General features: G+C 52.5%; 4 protein-coding genes across 4 annotated transcripts; 2 read left to right on the top strand and 2 right to left on the bottom strand.

Moving 5' to 3' along the window:
* Positions 1-236: 236 nt before the first annotated feature.
* On the bottom strand, positions 237-2,927 carry PV08_01606 (uncharacterized protein; the record flags this gene model as incomplete). The annotated part of the gene is made up of 4 exons (XM_016375967.1): positions 237-372; positions 423-1,420; positions 1,467-2,647; positions 2,765-2,927. 4 exons carry the CDS (start codon positions 2,925-2,927, stop codon positions 237-239), a joined length of 2,478 nt encoding a protein of 825 aa, XP_016241243.1.
* Positions 2,928-10,966: 8,039 nt separating this feature from the next.
* Positions 10,967-14,698, top strand: PV08_01605 (uncharacterized protein; the record flags this gene model as incomplete). Its single annotated transcript, XM_016375966.1, has 2 exons — positions 10,967-14,134; positions 14,183-14,698. The coding sequence occupies 2 exons, from the start codon at positions 10,967-10,969 to the stop codon at positions 14,696-14,698; spliced, it is 3,684 nt and encodes a 1,227-aa protein (XP_016241242.1).
* An 893-nt stretch (positions 14,699-15,591) lies between these two features.
* Positions 15,592-16,640, top strand: PV08_01604 (uncharacterized protein; the record flags this gene model as incomplete). The annotated part of the gene is made up of 2 exons (XM_016375965.1): positions 15,592-16,218; positions 16,461-16,640. 2 exons carry the CDS (start codon positions 15,592-15,594, stop codon positions 16,638-16,640), a joined length of 807 nt encoding a protein of 268 aa, XP_016241241.1.
* A 524-nt stretch (positions 16,641-17,164) lies between these two features.
* PV08_01603 (uncharacterized protein) lies at positions 17,165-18,814 on the bottom strand (the record flags this gene model as incomplete). Its single annotated transcript, XM_016375964.1, has 2 exons — positions 17,165-18,542; positions 18,621-18,814. The coding sequence occupies 2 exons, from the start codon at positions 18,812-18,814 to the stop codon at positions 17,165-17,167; spliced, it is 1,572 nt and encodes a 523-aa protein (XP_016241240.1).
* Positions 18,815-19,052: the final 238 nt, after the last annotated feature.

Below are 19,052 nucleotides of genomic sequence, written 5' to 3'. Positions count from 1 at the left end.
AGAGGAATGCTGCTGCTTGTGTCGTATGTTTGCCGACTTCGATTAGAGATCCGAGTTGATTTGTGGCCTTTGTCGTGGGCCCCAAGACAAGACATCTGGAATTAACAATAGTGTCGAGAAAGAAAATATATCAAATAGTACCATGCGCGCGCCGCTTTCGATGCCAAAGCCCCACAAATTTCGCCATGCAAATAAACACGAAAATGGAGGTAGGTAAGGATGCCGCATGATTGCGTTCAGTATGTCGTTGCCATGTCCATAAGGTTCTGGTCGACTTGCATTCCCGTGACATGGTCTAATGAGAGCTCATCGACATAACCAATCAAAGCTTGGGAATGTAGTTTGAATGACTCGCCCATGGTTTTTGAGATGCTGGAACATGTTAGCCGAGATTCTTCCTCAGCATCAGCAGAGATACTCACCCCCAAACAACCACACCGTCCAGCATTGAGCCCCAGACACGAGCCACCGTGGAGCTGAGACGTGATCCGTTCGCGTCCACGGCGTCATCATCGAATAATCCACGTACTCTCATATACATGGCAAGCTCTTCATCAGTGGCTTCTTGATCATCATGCTCAATGCGATACAGCCATAGGCTTAATATGGTAATGAGATCCAGTCCACAAAGAGGATGTTCAATACTCCAATTGGTAGATGATGTCTTGGTGACCCAATTGATACCCTGCATGGCAACGATTTCCATGCACTCGTAGCATTGTTCGACAACCTTGATCATTTCTTTGGTTCTCTTGACATTGTCGCGCGCCGACGACATGGCGCCGGCAATCTCATACGAGTTGTGGTATCGCAACGCTTCTTGGACATCTTTGAGATCGACTTCGAGGAAGGCACGGGTGTTGCGGTACACAGCCATCGAGTTGAAGATCAGAGGGTGGCTTTTGTGGGGTGTGCTGAGAGGAACAACGATGATTTCAGGCTCGCACAGATCCAGTGATCGTTCCCACGTTTCTAAAGCAATGCGAATCTTCCATTCCAGAACCACATCCTGCAGCGATTCGAAACTTCTTCGCAGATTCCAGACCTCTAGGAACAATGCATTGATCATCACTCGAGTTGCAAAAGCACTGTATCTGGCGGCATCTCCTTGAAAGAGACTGTCGTATGCTTCTCGAACAGTAATGGTGGGAGAGGCTGCGAAAATATCTTGCCAGGAGTCCTCGTCTGCAGGCTCAATATTCCATAACGACTCGGAAGAAGGCAGTGGCAATGTATCGAACTCGTTGAAGCTGATAGCCGGAGTGTGGTTGTATGTTAGAGTCAGCATGCCGAAGAAGATATAGACGGCATAATAAGTGCGCCGACAACCCTCTTCATTGACCCACTGATCATGTGTCGGAGGTGCGCCAGCGCGACCATCGATACGCAACTTCAATTCGTACTTATTGCCCGCGACCATCTAAAACGGTGAGCAAAAGGCCAAATTGACTCCAGGGGTAACTTACATTGGCGAGCAAGCTCTTGATAGAACAAGCCCATTCGAGGCCTTGTGAGCCACCACTCCAGCTTTCGAAGACCATGTTCAGTAAAGTACTTTGCATAGTCCAGAGAGGGCACTTTCGAGAATCAAAGTTGTCCTTATTCTGGAGAAATTGGTTGACAAGTTTCTTAGAACCATGGTGCAGTAGGTAGGCTTGTTCCTGTTCGAAATTGTACAGAGCGCCGATGGACAGGATAGCAAGTAGAAGTGCCGGTTGACAATTTTCAGGACGAAAGGTGACAGGGTGCAGGAAGGGCATGTGGTGATGAAAGAGATTGAAGTAGGTGGTCAAATATAGGTTCATTGAGGGTAGGGAAGGCAGGGTGATATCTCCACCTAGCTGGTTAGCAATGATAGCTCTCTCGTCATCATTGTTCAACTGCGGAGCTTTGGGTAAGGAAAGGGGTTGGGCTGGCCCAGGAGACTTGCGATAGTTCACTGGCGATACAGGCCCTGTCATCGAGGGAAAGGGAGAGAGTGCATTGGGTGTCGGCGTCCCCGAGACCGGGAAGGTGTCGGGCAAAGAGTGGAATGTTGGCGGCAGTGAACTACCCAAGGAGGTTTGTCGTTCCATGATGGGCGGCAACTGAGACTGATGCGGTTGTATCGATCCCATGTGAACGAAAGGAGGCTGTGAAAGGTTATCTTGCGACGAAATGCTCGACATGGAATGCGCTTTCGGTTCTGACGGGCCGTGAGGCATAAAGGTGTCCCAAGGCATGTGTGGGAGACCGTTAGGACCGGCGAGATAGTCTGACGATTCGAGAAGCGAGCTTCGATCTGGAGAGTAGTCGGGGATTGCGCTCTCGCCGTTCTGAACGTGGCCGTTTACTGATGCTGCTGCTGCCGCCTTGTGTTGGAAGTCTGTCATCAACATGGCGGCAGTTTCAAGGTCGAGCATACCATCGCTGCTAGCCTCTATCTGCTCCAAAGTCCCCGGTTCAAGACTTATTGAAGGCTTGGACGTAGCGGCCGTTGAGGGCGTCGTCTTCGTCCCTGCGCCTGTTCCCGTTCTCTTTCTGCCTTCAGATTGAAGGGGTACACCGCCATCCTTTGCATGGACGGTCCTATCGTGGCGTAAGAGCAGATCGCGACGGACGAAGGTGCTACGACATTTCTGGCACTTGAAGGGACGTTCCTTCGTGTCTGGCAAGGGATGGATGTCAGTTGATGATGGCCTGAGAGCTCATTCAGTGGGAAGAGGTGATGGCGGGGTCTGGGTGAAGCCCCACGTCGCAAGAACAAAAAAATTATTCTACTTACGCGATCGTTCGTGTCGACTGCGGTGTTCACTTCTGCTGAAGGCTCGATTACAATATTGGCATTTGTACTTCTTCTCGGGCGCTGAAGCAGCCTTCTTCGGGGTCGCTGTCGCTGCGCTGGCGTTCGCAGGCTCTGAAGCGGTGGCGGCGTCAGCCTGGGCCATGGTTCAGAAAGTGAAGGGTTAAAAGTCCTCGGACCCGGCGCAAGCCTTTCGCTCAAAAGTGAGTTGGTACGTGGACGTAGATTGAGCCGTGATCATTCCGTGTTGCTAGGCCGCCTGGAAGTCGAAGCGATTGAGGAAATGATTGCTGGCTGTGATTTGAAGGGGAATCGGCCTGGGTCTGGTTGGCAAAAACGCAAGGTGGATCACGTGGTCGGTGTAGTAGTCGTCAATGCAGCGTGGTGCAGCGCCGTACGCAGCGTGACAATATTCGATACAAAGGCTGATATGCGACGATATTATTACAGATGGTTGCGACGACAATGGCAGAGGTGTTGTACAGACAGAAAGAGGAGGAGAGTGTGCGAAACGAAGAAAACGAGGAGGGGCAGCTGATGGCAAGAGAGGAGGGTGCTCAGTTCAGATTGTCCCTCCTCCTGTCCCTTGCTCGCCCTCGAAGCATTCTCTCTCGAGTTGCCCTCCTCAGTCAGTGAGCCCCTGAAAAATTACCGTATGGAGGTGACCAGACCAGACAGCCCAGTCCAGCGGCACACCAAGCGGGCGTCCAAGCACCAAAAGCGACCCGCGGTATCCTTGCACCTAGCGTCCCCGTCTTCCCACTCCCACCTCGCTCAGCGCAGCCCACCTTTTGGCTTCGAGAAATCGCCATGAGACACCACTTCCGGCGACGGCCAGCTGGGCTACTGCGGCCGTCACCCTGTGCCGTTTCTGGGTTCGCGCCAGGTCTTTAGACCCGATGAATGTGCACCTCCCGAGTCCACGCAACACAAGTGAAGACGATACTACGCAGTGATAGTGGTGTCCATGGACAACGGCGCCCTGGATAACAGGCATCTCTACTCAACAGCGCGTCACGTTGAACTCTATGGATCGTGACGGTCGGCGAGTGGAGGACGACAAGCACAAGTCACGATGTAAGGTGGGACCTGTTGTTGCCAGTACAGGACGTCTTTTCGATCTCGAAACATTCCTCGTTATCACGATGCAAGGCCCCAGCCACCTCTAAATAATGATCCCACCAGCCATCAAACATTTCAGGTATGCTTCGGTCCGTACCACGCTTGCGCGGTTGGCTACGCAGCGTGACGCCCAACCAACAATAACGTTGCTACAAGCCACGGTCTGCTTGCCATTGGGTTGTCCAGGGCCAATTATCGACCTATCGAAGGACTGTACGATGCAATATGTGGCACATGATCAAACCAGGTACCGCCATTTCAGCTTTCGACAGAGACAAACGAGTAGTCGTGGCTCCAAAAAAGTTGGTCAAGCAGCGATCGTCAGCACTTGGAATGTCGCCCAAGGACCTGTTCCTGCATGTGCCGTGCAGCTCCTTGATCTCTTAATAAGTAAGGGTCACCCGCTCTAATTCGGGACGTGGGCCTCGCTAAGGGCTTCCAAATGCCCACCCCAAATGACACCAGGTTGTCTGACAGCTTAGAAGTACAGCAACGGATTCTTCAGATCGCTTGTGTCTGTCAAGTCAACTGTGCCTGTCAGGCGACTACTACGGAGTAGTCCTTGATGCAACAAATTCTCAGCTAGGAAGCGTCATCCAAACTCCCGCGCGATGGTCCAAGCCGTGGATAGGACCCGTTTCAATGGTCTTCGCGGCGAGGTGGGTAGCATTTGTGGTCTGAAGAGAATGGGCGACCCGGCAGTAGAGAACCGAACAAAAAGCAACGAACTACTCCGTATTGGCTCCTTGACTCTGACAAGTATGCACCGAGTCAAGTCTTTCCCAGTCGCCGATGAGACTCGCGCAGGGACCGAGGAGTGATTGTAGGCTTAAAGAATTGCAAACCTGGCCGCCAATTTCCAGTACTGAGCCAGGTGAACCGACACTGTGCAGCTGCTCCAGGCCGATGCTGTCAACCAAGAGACTGCAATCCTCTCTCCATTCTCACGACAGGTCCTCCCGTGAAAGTCTCGCATGGTCAGCCTTAGTGGTCGCTTCACTTATAATTCTTGCTGACCAGCATAGTGGTGCCTACTTCCCATCCATATGGCGGTGAACACCTCTGCAGAACAACTACAACATGCCAGCAGCTACCTCCGCTCAACCCAACGCCCGCAATGAACCATCGCAGCCAGACCTTGTATAACCGAAACATGCCGATGTTGGTGCGGTTCCGTAAGAGCGGTTTTGGGAGAAATGGGTTTCGTCAGGTCTGAAGCATGGCTTGCCAGGGCTCCCCCGGCCGGCCGAACCGGGCCTACAAGGGCCACCGCGGACGCCAGTCAGTGCGTTTCCGCCGGGATCCCACAACCCGCGGCACTACTGCCTCTCCACTCCCAAAACCCACCTCGTAATGGAGTCTGAATCCGTCACCTCATCTGAAATTTTGACAATCTCCGGCAACGTCGCATTACACGGCCATTCGCTGCCTTGAAATTCCCCTGCACCAGTGCATACGCCGCTTCGAGAAGCTCAAAGGAATCAAAGGAGGCGGCACTAATCGGCTGATACGAAGATATTTGTTCATTCGGGCTGAGACGAGGGGTCGACAGTGGAGGGGCTACCCGCGCAATTTTGTCAATAACAATCCCGCAGGAGGAATAGGCAGAGATAGCCGTCTGCTTTCCACAACCGAACGTCCGACACAGGGCGCGCCTGGTGATTTCACACTCACCGGCATCGTATCTTTTGCAGAATCCATGAAGAGCCTCTCTGCAGCAACACCGCCATTTCAATGTTTAGACCGCCCTTCTTCAAACGCCGCTTAGCCTCGTCATATGGGGTGGGTTCCGCCGTACAAGACAACAGATACGGAGTATCGATGGATGACTTTCCTTACCGATCCTGGTCTGGACGGTCACCGTAACGAGCCTCGAGTTTTGGGCCGAGTCGATAAGCACGGGTGGCAACAATTACCGTTCAGGTATCGTCAGTCCAACAAACTGCATGAGCGATACAATAGTCCCTCATGACTCGGGGTTATCCCAGATTTGTTCCTAGCTGGCAATGCTTGGAATGGACGGGGCTATCATCTGTCAATGCCTTGCCAAACGTCAGCTTCAGGATCTTAGCAAGCTTTAGAGAAGTGTATATTTCGGATATGTCAAACCTGGACCGGCCCCAACTTCGGATACCTGCGTACAGCAAACGGTTCGGCCGACATCTGCCAAACTCGCGCTACGCTATCTTTTTGAGCGCAGCAGGGCATCTATACTGGCCACCGTGGTTATTCTTTGCAAGCCGGTCATCGTGCACTCGGAGACTGACGGGCCCCGATGAGCTTCAGTCTGAGCCCAGTGTGCCAAACAAACGTTCCGATCCTGACGTGTAAGTGGATATTAGTTCATGTTGGATTAACCATCGACCAGATCACGATAGTTTGACGTTGTTTACATGCGTACGCAACTATGGGCTTGTCACAGCGCTGCCCTCCCCCCGAACGTTTTCTGTTTCCTGCTCGATGTCCTTGGGTACAATGCCACCCTTCACACAGCTGCTCGCCTTCTTCAGCTGTCCAATAAGATTTACTCCGACATTGGGCCTCAGGCTGTCCAAGAGTGAGGACGTTTGGGGTTTGCTCCCGAACTTCGAGTATGTGCCTCATTCGCGTCAGCAGGATCTGGTGACAATATGGAGTCACCACATCATGATTGGGAGGCTTGATCTCCCGTCCAGAATCCAAGGAGTGCCTACGTTTGTTCATTCTTACCTTCCGTCGCGTATACGGCACCATGATTGCTTCTGTGCCACCATCGCCGGTCGATATACTCCAGGAGGACCTTTCCATCCTGCGGAACATCCAACGAACGGCATCATAGGGTTTGTCCGAGTCCTTTCGAAGGTAAAGCGATGATTGCTGTTTGCACGTTGATCGTTATTATTGTTCCGTTTTCAGTAGCAATCGTAACCCGCCCTTTACGTATGGGATCTATATCTGACCTCCTATCTCCCTTTCGTGAGTGGGAGCGATCGTCCATTGCCGAATCCTGACGTCGAAGAATATGCAAAGATGCCCTGCATTTCGTCTCCGCGTGTTTCATGACGTTAGCATTGCTCACGTCGTTTACTCAAGACAGCCATGTTCATTATTGATCGAATAGATCGCCAACGCGGCTGCAACCCCCTCGTCCCGTCACTGTAGCTAGTAGGATCGATTGCGTGGGAGTGCGACAAACGGTCCCCCCGGGCCGACCCCCGGCTCCCCTCCCGTAGGGGTGCTGCATATCCGATGCGAGTGTGTACGATATTTGCATGCATGTATGTACAGTACTGTACGGATATGTGGGCGCGTACTTCGGAATGAGGCTGGGGACGATCTACAGTACAAAAAGTACAAATGCCCTGCACCTCCATTGGGCATGCCGCACTAGCCTTTTGGGAATGGATCGACGTTGAAATTTCTTACGAGTACAGCATGTGCCGGAGCGCCAGTGCCAGCGCCAGTGGTGGAGTTCTGCTCCCGTACCCGTAGGGGCGGGCATCTCATGAGAAACCCGTCCCGTATGGGTAGCTACTGTAGTTGCGGGAGAACGAGTAGCGGGAGGAGCTCGAAGAATGCGTACAGAGTACGTGGGTACGGAGGAAATGGCGCATGATATTCAGTATCGGTCGCCAAATGAGAGTGGAGTTGAATGGGGGATGACCATCAGGTGAGAAATGAAAAGTTGTTTCATCAAGGAAATATTGTATCGAGTTCCTAGGTACCCAGTACCTTACCTGAGTAGATGTATATTCTTCCAGGCCTTTACATAGAGTAGAAACAGTGAAGCCAGATGTGGAATGAATGAATCTATTGATGATATGAAAGTGTGTCTGTGAGGCTTCATGACAGTGAGCGCGGTTAAATACACGTGTGCAGAGGTCGCCGCCTTCTCGCTGTCCTCACTGCCCTTGCTGCCTACATCACTGTCACGCGTCCGCCAGTGATGCCAACCCATTCCCGGTGATATAGCCGTCGCCCTGGCCCGTGTGCTTCTGCATGCAATGGCATGCGTCGTCGAGCAGGACGTGTCGTTCCTGTGTTTGTTCGTCTAGTGCCGCATGGGTGGCATGACGAGCAGAGGCCACCGTAGCGTGTAATCGACGAGTTTGATGACGGATTGAATGGCCCTGCTGTAGTCTGCGTAGCAGGCCCGGAATCCGTCCATGTCGACCTCTTCTATCTTTTCCGATATGGTAGTCCTTGTAGGAGTAAGTGACGACGACGAGTTCCCTGCCGCGCGAGACGAGATACGTGAGAATATATCCGTTCGGGCCTCGATGCATTAGTACGGTAGGTAACCGCGGGATTCTGCCGCGTACATCCCGGTAAACACATCCATGCTGTTGCTCAAAGGAAGCTTTGTTTCAGAGAGCTTGCTAACCCCCTCGTCCGATGTATACTGCAATCTCGAGCGGTACTCGGGTTGAACATCTGGAAAGTGCGGTTGACGGGCGAAGGTGTTGATGCCATCGGCTGAGAGAAGGACGTCGAGGTGTACAGTACGAGTTCCCGTTGGTCGGCGTGGTGTTCGCTTTGTCTGAAGGTTACTCAAGCTTATGTTCACACGAGCATCGACAATGATGTTGAAGCCTTGACGGCGAGCAGGCTCTGATGAGCCCAGCGTGGAAATGGCCCCGTCGGGCGATATAGTGTGGGAATAACACTTTAATGGTTTGACCCTTGGGAAGTCGACCAGGGTGACAATGTGCCTGTTCAGTCCGTTCAACCAGATTGTCGCATTATGATTTCACTCACTCCCCGTCGTATAACGTATCGCGAAATGTTTGGGAGCTTCTTCTGGCCGATTGTCACTCACCATTGGAACGGACCGCTGGCCATGGCCACAGACTCACTGCTCCTATCTCTCCAAACTCTGCAACGGCCTTGGGGATCGTCTTTACGCCTCTTCGTCTCAATGCAACTGCTGCTGCCGCTAGGCCACGGGACCACAGACGCAAAGGTGAACTTGAACTGGTTCCATCACCACTCGGCCGCTGAGTGTTCCGGTATCACCTGTAAGGTGATGGATCCGACTGCCGCAAATAGCCAAGCCTCACTAGCCTGGCAGGATAAGGCTACGACGGCGAACTATCCCCCGGTGCGTTGCCATACGTTTGGGCTGGACGGTTTTTGCTTTTTCGAAAGGTGGGATATCAGGTGCTTTGATAAGTGACAGTTGGTGTCTAGATAGCCGTTATCATCTGTCGTGGTTATTGTGAGAGAAGAATGTTATCCCGTGCGGTCTGTTTATCACTCCAAACAGCGTGGGCATAAACCCCCAACTCCCGTCGATATGGTGCCCGTAAGTTGGGTGGCAAAGAGGGGAGGGATACTTTAGGCGACCTCCAGACCGCTGTGCGGGCAACGGCATCGAGGTACATTATCTCATAGACGATCAGCACATGTTGTACTCCGGACCATCCGAGCTGGCCTCCAGCCCAAACATGGGATGACAACATTTCTTTGCCCGTATCTTCGTGATCTGGGGTAACTCCACCTGCAGAGGACGATGGTATGAGCGAGACGCGTTGTAATCTTTGACCCCTTCCCGGCACGAGGCCGGCAAGGGAGATTTCGTTCCTCGTCTAGCACTGATAATGACATGCGCATAAGCCATAACCAAGACGGATCTCTGCCGTGCTCACAGGGCTTGCTAAGTACGGCGGTCCTGGCTGGCTGTGGCGCTCAACTGTGCGAGACACGTTCAAGCCCACAGCTGAATACACAGGCTCGCAAGGGGAAGATTCCAAAAACATTGGCGAAACGAGAATCTCACGCGCGTCGCCGTTGCGGTGCTGTCTGGGTGCGAGTACATGTGTACTAGGTATCTAATTAGCTAGCGACACTGTTGAGCCCTGTACTCCCGGCCACAGCCACCTCCGGGATGATGGTTGAGGGTATTTTGAAACGGACGGCCGAGTCAAGCCGCGAGAGACGGGCATGTTTAGCACGCTTCACGGCGACGATCCTAAGTCACCTGTGGGCTTGTAGACGACACATGTTGCGGGTAAGGAAGAGGAAGGGGGGGATGTTCCCAATCACACGGAGTATCTCGCAGCCTCGTAGCGATGCCCTGGAGAGCCTAATCATGAGCCTAAAGATCGCTACCGCGGTACCGCAGAAGTGCGCAGGGAAAGGAGAATTGTACCCATAGGTACCTAATGTACGGAGTACTAGTAGAAGATATTGTACTCCGTACGAGTATCGGCCTCAGGGTGACGAGGGCTGGATGTGATAGGGGGTACTCCGTACTTGTTGTCTCTGTTGTGCATCGTACTTTGTGGCGGTCGTCATGCATGTGTGATGATGGTTCATTTGTCCTAGACAGCGAGATGCCTCAGCTTGTCACTCTGTGGCCATTGGACCGTGGCTAGTCGAAGAAGATGGATGGGCTCCCGGGTCAGCACTGTTTTCGGGTGTCGAGCTGCGTCGCGGGTGGGTTCGTCGTGCGTGGATATAGACGAGGGTCAGGGAAGCTCGTACGGAAGCTTGTACTCGTACGGAGTACTGTAGTTCTACTGTACGTTGTTGGTTGCACTCTCGGACTCCTGGCATACCCATCCATCCTCCACACCTCTTTTGGCTTCTGAGTTAGTTACTCCCTGCGTGCTCATCTTTTCGCCGACACACAGTTTCTCCCTCTCCCCCTCTGCCTTGTGTGTGGGAGTCCACCGTATATGCAGAGATTTCTTCGTCTTTCTCACCTCGTTCTCTTGCGCTGTAACATTGTCAGTAGCTTGCAGGACATAGCCGCCCATCGACATCCCGCCTGACCTCTGCCTCCTCGTTCTCGAACCTCCAATCGGGCGCCTACTCTTCGCCCTAACTCCACCTTCGACACCTGCCACCACAACTGACAAAAAGACTTCCCTTCCTGCCTCTGTCCTCAGCCTCTGTGCTGTGTGCATGATACCTCGCATGATCGAATCCTCAAAAATCCTGCGATAACCTGCTCCACGCGACCTATTCCGCAGCCCAGATCCCGAAGCGATCGAATATGCAGATCCTGGCCGCCCTGCTGCGCTCCGAAAGGCACCATCAAGTCGTTCTGTCCGTCTCGAAGCGGTGAACTCTAGTGAAATGTCAACGTCGCGCAGAGTTGCACAAGACTCGGCTCCTCCATCACAGGCAGTCAAGTCGGGGTCGACTTTTGCGGCAGCTTTCCATTACACAGAACCCAACAGAGCTGCTCAATCCGCCCCGCGTCCAGCGACATCCGCTGTCCATCAGTCGGGCATGAGCGGCCTCTCGCCGCGCCGTCGGGCTGCCCAGGCGGCTGCCATGAACGGCTATGTCGCCAGTCCTGATCTTCCTCCTCCGCCACCGCCCATGTACGTTCGAGCGTTGTATAATTATGACGCCGATGATCAAACCAGCCTGAGTTTTCGCGCAGGGGATATTATCCAGGTCTTGACGCAACTTGAGAGTGGGTGGTGGGATGGGGTGATCAATAATGTCCGGGGCTGGTTCCCCAGTAATTATACGGTCGAGATATCAGACGTAAACGAGCTGGTCGAATTGACGGGCCAGGACGGGAGTGACGCAGGATCGGGGACCGAGGAGGATTACGATGATGAAGAGGAGGTTTCGGATGCTCGCACACAGGACGAAGACTCCGACCTACCTATAGAAGGTGGTACGGAGCAGCCTCAAGAAGAGGCCGCCTTTTGGGTTCCCCAGGCGACTCCAGATGGGCGTCTGTTCTACTTCAATACCTTGACCGGGGTTAGTACCATGGAATTGCCATTAGAAACGCCAACAAGCTCGGATGAGACTGGGCCAAGGGACCGCAATAACTTTCACGTACCGGACCAGACCAGACCGCCTCCTGAAATGATGGCGGGGAGGTATGAGCAGAATGAGGAGGATTACGATGGGTCGGCCTCTGAAGCGGATGGTGAACAATCTTTCCGTTCATCGCACAAGAAGGGCTCCATGACTTCTGGTAGTATTTCCACATCAACGTCGATGGATTCGATCGATGTAAGTGCCGCGAGGCAGGCCGGTAACCAGGTTTCAAATCCTCTCACAAGCACATTCGGGACCTCAATGGCACTGCCGCCACTAGGAACGACTGCCACTTCATTCACTGTGCCGCCGCACCAGAAGCTCTCCAAGTCACCAACGCCCAAATATTTCCTGGATGATACAGGCGCAGCACCTGTCACGTGGAACACGCTTGTCGAGAACATGCGCACGGCGATCGACGCGTATCGGCGTGCTATTCGGCTCCAGGCACGAGCTGAGTATGTTCGAAAAGCTGAAGATATCTCCGATCACTTGCGAATGTTACTTGCTGCAGGCTCAGGGACAACTGACAACCATTCTGGAAATCCATCAATCATCTCACAGAACAAGGCGTTGTATCCTCACTTTAGGGAGATGATGTCCAAATTCTCTAAGCTCGTCCTATCCTCTCATATTGCCGCCGCCGACTGGCCAGGACCGGATGCTTTGACCAAGTGTCTGCAAGAAGCTGAAGGTGTCATGAATGGTGTATACGGGTATGTTGATGTGGCCAGACAACAACGCGGTGAAGAGATACCTCGACTCATCCCAGGCTTTATTATCGGGAGCAAGGTTGGAGGAAGTTGGAAAGGCAACAACCTCGACAGCCAGGTCAATCGTGAGGGAACTTCTTTTATGGAATCTGGTGATGAACTCGGCTTACGGCCCTCTCTACCACTTGATGCCACTCTGCTACAACAAATCGATGATTGCAAGAGCAACCTGATAGCTGCGATTCGCAGTCTAGAAGAGAGTCTCGTCCTAACCGACAAGATTGTGACACCGACACGACAATCTGCTATTGGCGACGATGTCTGCCATGGAGCAAGCATAGTCATTGACTACTTCCGGCCATGGATCCATCTCATTGAATCTATTGACCTTTCTGGCCTGGGAAACATCTTCCAAAAATCAACCCCGGTAGAATTTGGGTCGCAGAAGCAAAGAGTATACGACTCCGTAGGCGAGGTCATTGTGTGCTGCCAGGCCGTGACAGCACCCCTACCAGACGAATGGGCCGAGATTCGGGGAGAGTCTCTGGATACTCGTATGAACAACGTACGTGGTGCATGCAAGCAAATGGAGACAGATGTATCCAACTTGGGTCACTCGCTGCGGTTGTTACTGCCTGCTTCACACCTCAATGCCTCCGGGGTCGCAAACAAGCGGGACCATCGGGTTACGGACGGAGGCGAGACCTATCAAAGTCACCATCTGAGAGCCGACTCTAATCATGCCGCTAATCTTCGCCCAGGATTGGCTGACATTGGCCCGTCAAAGTCCTACACGATGGGTCAAGAGCCGCCAGCAGCTGAAAGGGGCCGTCGTCCTCCTACCAAAGACAAAGCAAGACAATTCTTTGGCCAGATCCCGCCAAATCTGACACAACTCAAAACTTCCAACCTCGAGCCCAGCTTCAATTCTGACGATGTGCCATGGTACTTGCAGCTTGATCATGCTGACGAAGTCATATATGACACAAAGACCGACCCCCCTCAAGTCAAGAGCGGCTCATTGACCGGCTTGGTCGAACAGCTTACGAGACATGACCGGCCTGATACCACTTTCACGACCACATTTCTCCTCACCTATAGATCCTTCACGACAGCGTCAGAACTATTTGAACTTTTGGTCAAACGCTTCAACCTTCAGCCACCTCCGGGTTTGAACAGAGATGAGTTTCTGATCTGGGAGGAACACAAACAGAAACCGGCGCGATTTCGAGTGCTGAACATTCTCAAAGCCTGGCTTGAGGTTTATTGGATGGAGTGTGATAACGAAAAGAGCAGGGAATTACTTGAACGCATTACATCATTTGCGCAGAATGCGTTGAACAGTACCAAAATTCCCTTGGCCAAGGTTTTGATTACTATTATCGACCAACGACTCAAAGGACAGGAGACGTCCTCGAAGAAGATGGTCCTTACCATAACGAACTCTGCCCCCACCCCGATCTTGCCCAAGAATATGAAGAAATTGAAATTTCTAGACATTGATCCAACTGAATTTGCACGGCAGTTGACCATCATGGAATCCCGGCTCTATGCCAAGATCAAACCTTCCGAGTGTTTAGCGAAAACATGGGAGAAGAAGGCTCCAGACATGCCTCCGTTCCAGAATGTGCAAGCGGCCATATTGCACTCCAATCAGTTGACCAATTGGACGGCTGAGATGATCTTAGCACAACCTGAGGTGAAGAAGAGAGTCGTCGTCGTGAAGCATTTTGTTGCCATCGCCGATGTAAGTGCTGCTATGGAGCCATAAGGATTTCTACTAATCTATGCGCAGAAATGCCGGGCGCTGAATAACTTTTCAGCTGTGACTGCAATTATCTCTGCGTTTGGAACAGCACCGATCCTACGCCTCGGACGAACCTGGCAAGGAGTCAATCCAAAGACGTCGGCAATGCTGGAGTCGATGCGACAGTTGATTTCCACAGCAAAGAACTTCTCGCAATATCGGGAGACCCTGGCAGCTGCAACTCCGCCTTGCATTCCATTCATGGGCGTCTACATGACGGATTTGATCTTCATTGAAGACGGGATTCCGTCCCTTGCGAAGAACTCGGAGCTGATTAACTTCTCAAAGCGAACCAAGACGGCTGAAGTTATTCGGCTGATCCAACAATACCAGAATGTTCCATATAATCTCAACCCTGTACCAGACTTGCAGGAATGGATCGCGGAGAATATGAGGAATGCTGGTGATGTCCAAGAGATGTATGCGCAAAGCTTAAAGATTGAGCCTCGGGAGCGAGAAGAGGAAAAGATTGCCAGACTATTGTCGGAGTCTGGGTTCTTGTGAAGACATCGTATGGGGCTTTGGTCTCCCAGGCGTGCCATCTTCCTCCGATGGCCGGTATATATGTGTTGTTTATATGGTTGACAAACTCAGGATGGCGGCGGCATTGTCTGGTTACTCTCGTGTTTGCACAGGACCAATGCTGAATGTTTCGGGATCGATTGATACTTCCTCGGATGGTACCCCTGGGGGAGTCAAATCTTGCTTAAAGCTATGAGACCACGTAATAGGTTACGACTTTTCATGCCATGACTATGGATTATGCGACGGCGCCAAAGTCTGCTATACTGGTAAAATGGCAAAGGAGGAATCTATCACTAAGATGGCGCAAGATATCAAAATAGAAGGATGATACTGAATACCGCCCCGAGTGATCTGCATATACATGAGTATGGCTGCTTTTGTTCCGTACCCATATCGTATTCCATGCAACTACAAACTGTACAGGTGAGCACACAGCGTGTGCAAGTGAATCCCTACGGAGTGTACGGAGTCCGGATAGATAGTGGACGCAATGATCATTAATGAGGAGACGGATATGTTGCCGTCGACCGGGGTGCAACATTTGGAGATTCAACCCCAAAATGGAGAATCGATTGTCTCCCCTCGAAAGCATTTTGAAGACGTGACTGAACGCTACAAGCATCTCATTTTTCCCGTGCCCAATTACTCCCCCACTGCCACTGTGTTTCCCTTTTCCTTTCTTTCTGTACATGCCTGCCTACCTTCCTTCACCTGCTACCAACATCGTCGGCGCCGCTGGCAGATTCCTCCGCCTATTCAGCGCCGCCGCGTCCTCTTCTTCCCCGCACCGATTCGTCCCACCACTACGGGTTCTACTTCCACTGCAGCCGGCGTGCAGCGTGCGACATTTTTCTCAGACCCTGCACTCCAAAATGTCCCTCTCGGCGATGTCCAAGCGGCTCGAAGGCAAGACGATACTGGTGACGGGCGCCAGCTCCGGGATCGGCAAGTCGATCGCGCAGGAGTTTGCGCGCACCAGCCCCAAGAAGCTCAAGATCATCATCACGGCACGCAGAATCGACACGCTCAAGAGCGTCGCGGCCGAGATCACAAAGGAAGTCGGCGACGGCGTCCAAGTGCTCCCTGTGCAGCTGGACATTTCCAAGCCGGAGGAGGTCAAGGCCTTTGTGCCCAACCTGCCCGCCGAGTTCCAGGACATTGATATCTTGGTCAACAACGCCGGCCTGGTCAAGGGCGTCGACAAGGCGCCCGAGATCAAGGCGGAGGACATGGAGATCATGTTCGCGACCAACGTGACGGGCCTGGTCAACATGACGCAGGCGGTGCTGCCCATCTTCTTGAACAAGGACGGCGGCAAGGACGGAGGACGCGGCGATATCATCAACATTGGCAGTATCGCAGGCCGGGAAGGCTACGCCGGTGGAAGCATCTACTGTGCCACCAAGGCGGCCGTGAGGACGTTTACAGACGCACTCAGGCGGGAGTTGATTGCCTCGCGCGTGCGCGTTATAGAAATTGATCCCGGCCAGGTTGAGACGGTACGTTGAACTGCAATCAGTTCGTGCAGACCTATCCCTAGACCCGGACACGGATCCAGACTCCAGACTCCAGACCTACCGACACCATACTCTGACACAACGTCTTTTCTTTTCTTGCCTTTTTTTGGATGGGATACCCGGACTGTCGCCGTATTCTTACCTAACAATCCTCCCCCAGCCATTGCGCAAAAACCGAGTATCTACGCTAACGCTTGTTTTCTTCGTCGTTGTCGTCGGTACAGGAATTTTCCGTCGTTCGATTCTACGGGGACAAGGCCAAGGCCGACGCAGTCTACAAGGGCGTCGAACCACTGACGCCAGACGACATTGCAGAGATTGTCGTTTTTGCCGCCGGCCGACGAGAAAATGTCGTGTTGGCTGACACTTTGATCTTCCCTAACCACCAGGTATGTGTTTTTTAATGTCTGGATCCGTTCCAGTGAAACCCCCGCTAACAAATTGATTTTTCTTTTGTATGTCAAGGCTGCGGCGACGGTTATGCACAGAAAATCATGATTCTCTCCGTATATAAAAACCCTTCACACCCCCCGCACAGACTTGACAGAGCTAGATCTCGGATAGCTGAAGGCCATGACAGAGATGTACTTCTCTCGTCCAGCCTTGATGACTCTCCTTATGGCTGGGTGGGGGAGATTGACAACCCTTCCTCGATCCTCACTTTACTGCAGGATTTATATATATACTAGAATACATAGATGACTAGAAGAACAGAAAGAAATCTTTGGCGTGCTCTTACATCATTAAATCTCGTCTATGCCTTTGAGTCACGGCTACCTAATGCTTCCATGGATCGACATCATGCAGCTAGATTGTCGTCACCCCCTGTTCTAGCGATGGAGGTCGTCTGCCGGTGCAGATACTAATCGAGAGACGGTTGCCTGCTCCGAAGTTACCAAGTTATGAACTCCCTCTTAGGTGGCATCTCTCAATTCACCTTCCGCCGCTTTACAGCATCACGTTCTTCGTTCCTCGCATCCCGTGGTGAATGCTCGTAGGCACGCTTCTGACCTTGCTTGTTGCTATTCTTCCCTCGCCGATTCCGTCCGGTCGCCTGCCGGCCTGGAAGGCTGTCTTGTCGACGATCATCTTGCCTGGCAAAATTGCCTCGGTGGTGAGGTGGGTCGACTTCACCGTGTCCTTGATGCTGATGATTGGCTTCACGTCGGGCCTTTCTGTCCTTTCTGCTCTTTTTATCCTTTTTGTCCTTTTGCTGCCGCTGGCTGTGATTCTGATGTGGATGTCCATATTCTCCTTGGTAAGTCCGTCGCCGGGCACCCCATCCATCATGGCTCGGTGGTTCTACGTCGTGAGGCATGGCACATTTTCGGAAATGACGCTGCGCACTTGATGGCTCCGCGGTCTGATGTTGGTCATCATAGTTCGCAAAGACAGGCGACTGGCGTGTGGCATTACCATGACGAGTCGGAGACGCATCTACGGGAACATGTGGCTGGGGAGGTCCCGGAGGTCTGGACACACCCACCGTAGCAAGGTCTTCTCCCTCGCCAAACGACGATCTTTGCGAACTGTCTTCTGGCACCATATCTTGATAGTCATACATAGACGAAGCTCCCGAGACCATAGCCTGTTTTCGTTTATGCAAATCCTCGAAAGTGGCGATCTCTCCGTTGTCGGGGATCAGAGCGAACGCCGGGTCGCCATTGACTGTGTTCCAGTGCGGAGTCGCAGTGACGTTGGATAGAAGCTCTTGATCGTCAAGAGTACGAAAGAATCGGGATGCAACTGGTGTTCGTCTGAGTTCTTGGATATCCTGCAGTGCCATGGTACCCGCCATAGCCTCGAGTCTCTGTTGTACGGGTAGACGAGTTTCGGTTGTGGGATAAACAAGCGCCCAGAGCTCATCATCATCAGCAAGGAAATCGGACCCAGTAGAATAGGCAGGATAGGCAGCTTCCTGAGACCACGGATTCCCCTGATGTTTCTGTTCCGAGGGGTAGCGAGAACCTGATACTGCAGTGCCGTTGTCCCAGTCAAGATCACTCCGGCGTCGAGCAGAAGATGACGTCCAACTTGAAGCACGACGGGAAGACTCGCTCAGATTGTAGCGCTCCGCGGCTTGTATACACACACCATGGCTAGAGCTCTCGCCATGATGATAGTGCTTGTAGTTGCTGGGTCTGTTTGGTCCTTGGATGTGTTCATTGGCTGCAGTTCCTTTCACGGTGGTCGGGCATGTCCCGGAACTTGAACCCTGAGTTGAGTGCTTGTGTGAGCGAGGCATATCTTGATAGTATGTGTCACGGTAAGTGTAGTCAACGGCATTTTGGGTGCTGCCTCCATAGCTGCTCTCCGTCAGCATTGTTTCAATCACTGACTTCTCTTTATTTCTGATTCACGGTATCTGCAGGAGTCTCACTTACGAGTCATGCGGGTGGTGGCGCCAGTAACGACTGCGACCTGCGTCGGCAAATCCATATGATGACTGCCTCGATGAGTCGATCCCTTGGAGATCTGACTGGTCTGGACGCGCAGATGCATAGTTCATTGCGTCTTGGTGATGTGGTGGAAGCAGGGAAGACCTCGAGTTGGACCCTACGTAGGTGTAGGCTTCCATTGCCACAATTTCGTCTATTGTTAGGAACTGCAGAGAGAGTGATGACCCAGGTACTTCTGCATCTTAGCACGTAGGGGAGGAATTCGGAGAGATTCACAGGGAAGTGAAGTGACAACAGAGAAGTTCATCAACCGGCCGCAAGGAACCGACATGGCGAAGAATGATATACCTAGTGTCATGCGAGAAGTTCATGCAAAGGCACACGGGCATCCTCAAGAATACAACAGTGGTAGCTGGA

This window comes from Exophiala spinifera, assembly GCF_000836115.1.
Source record: "Exophiala spinifera strain CBS 89968 unplaced genomic scaffold supercont1.1, whole genome shotgun sequence".
NCBI classification, from domain to species: Eukaryota; Fungi; Ascomycota; class Eurotiomycetes; order Chaetothyriales; family Herpotrichiellaceae; genus Exophiala; species Exophiala spinifera.
This window is presented reverse-complemented; position numbering and strand designations above follow the sequence as displayed.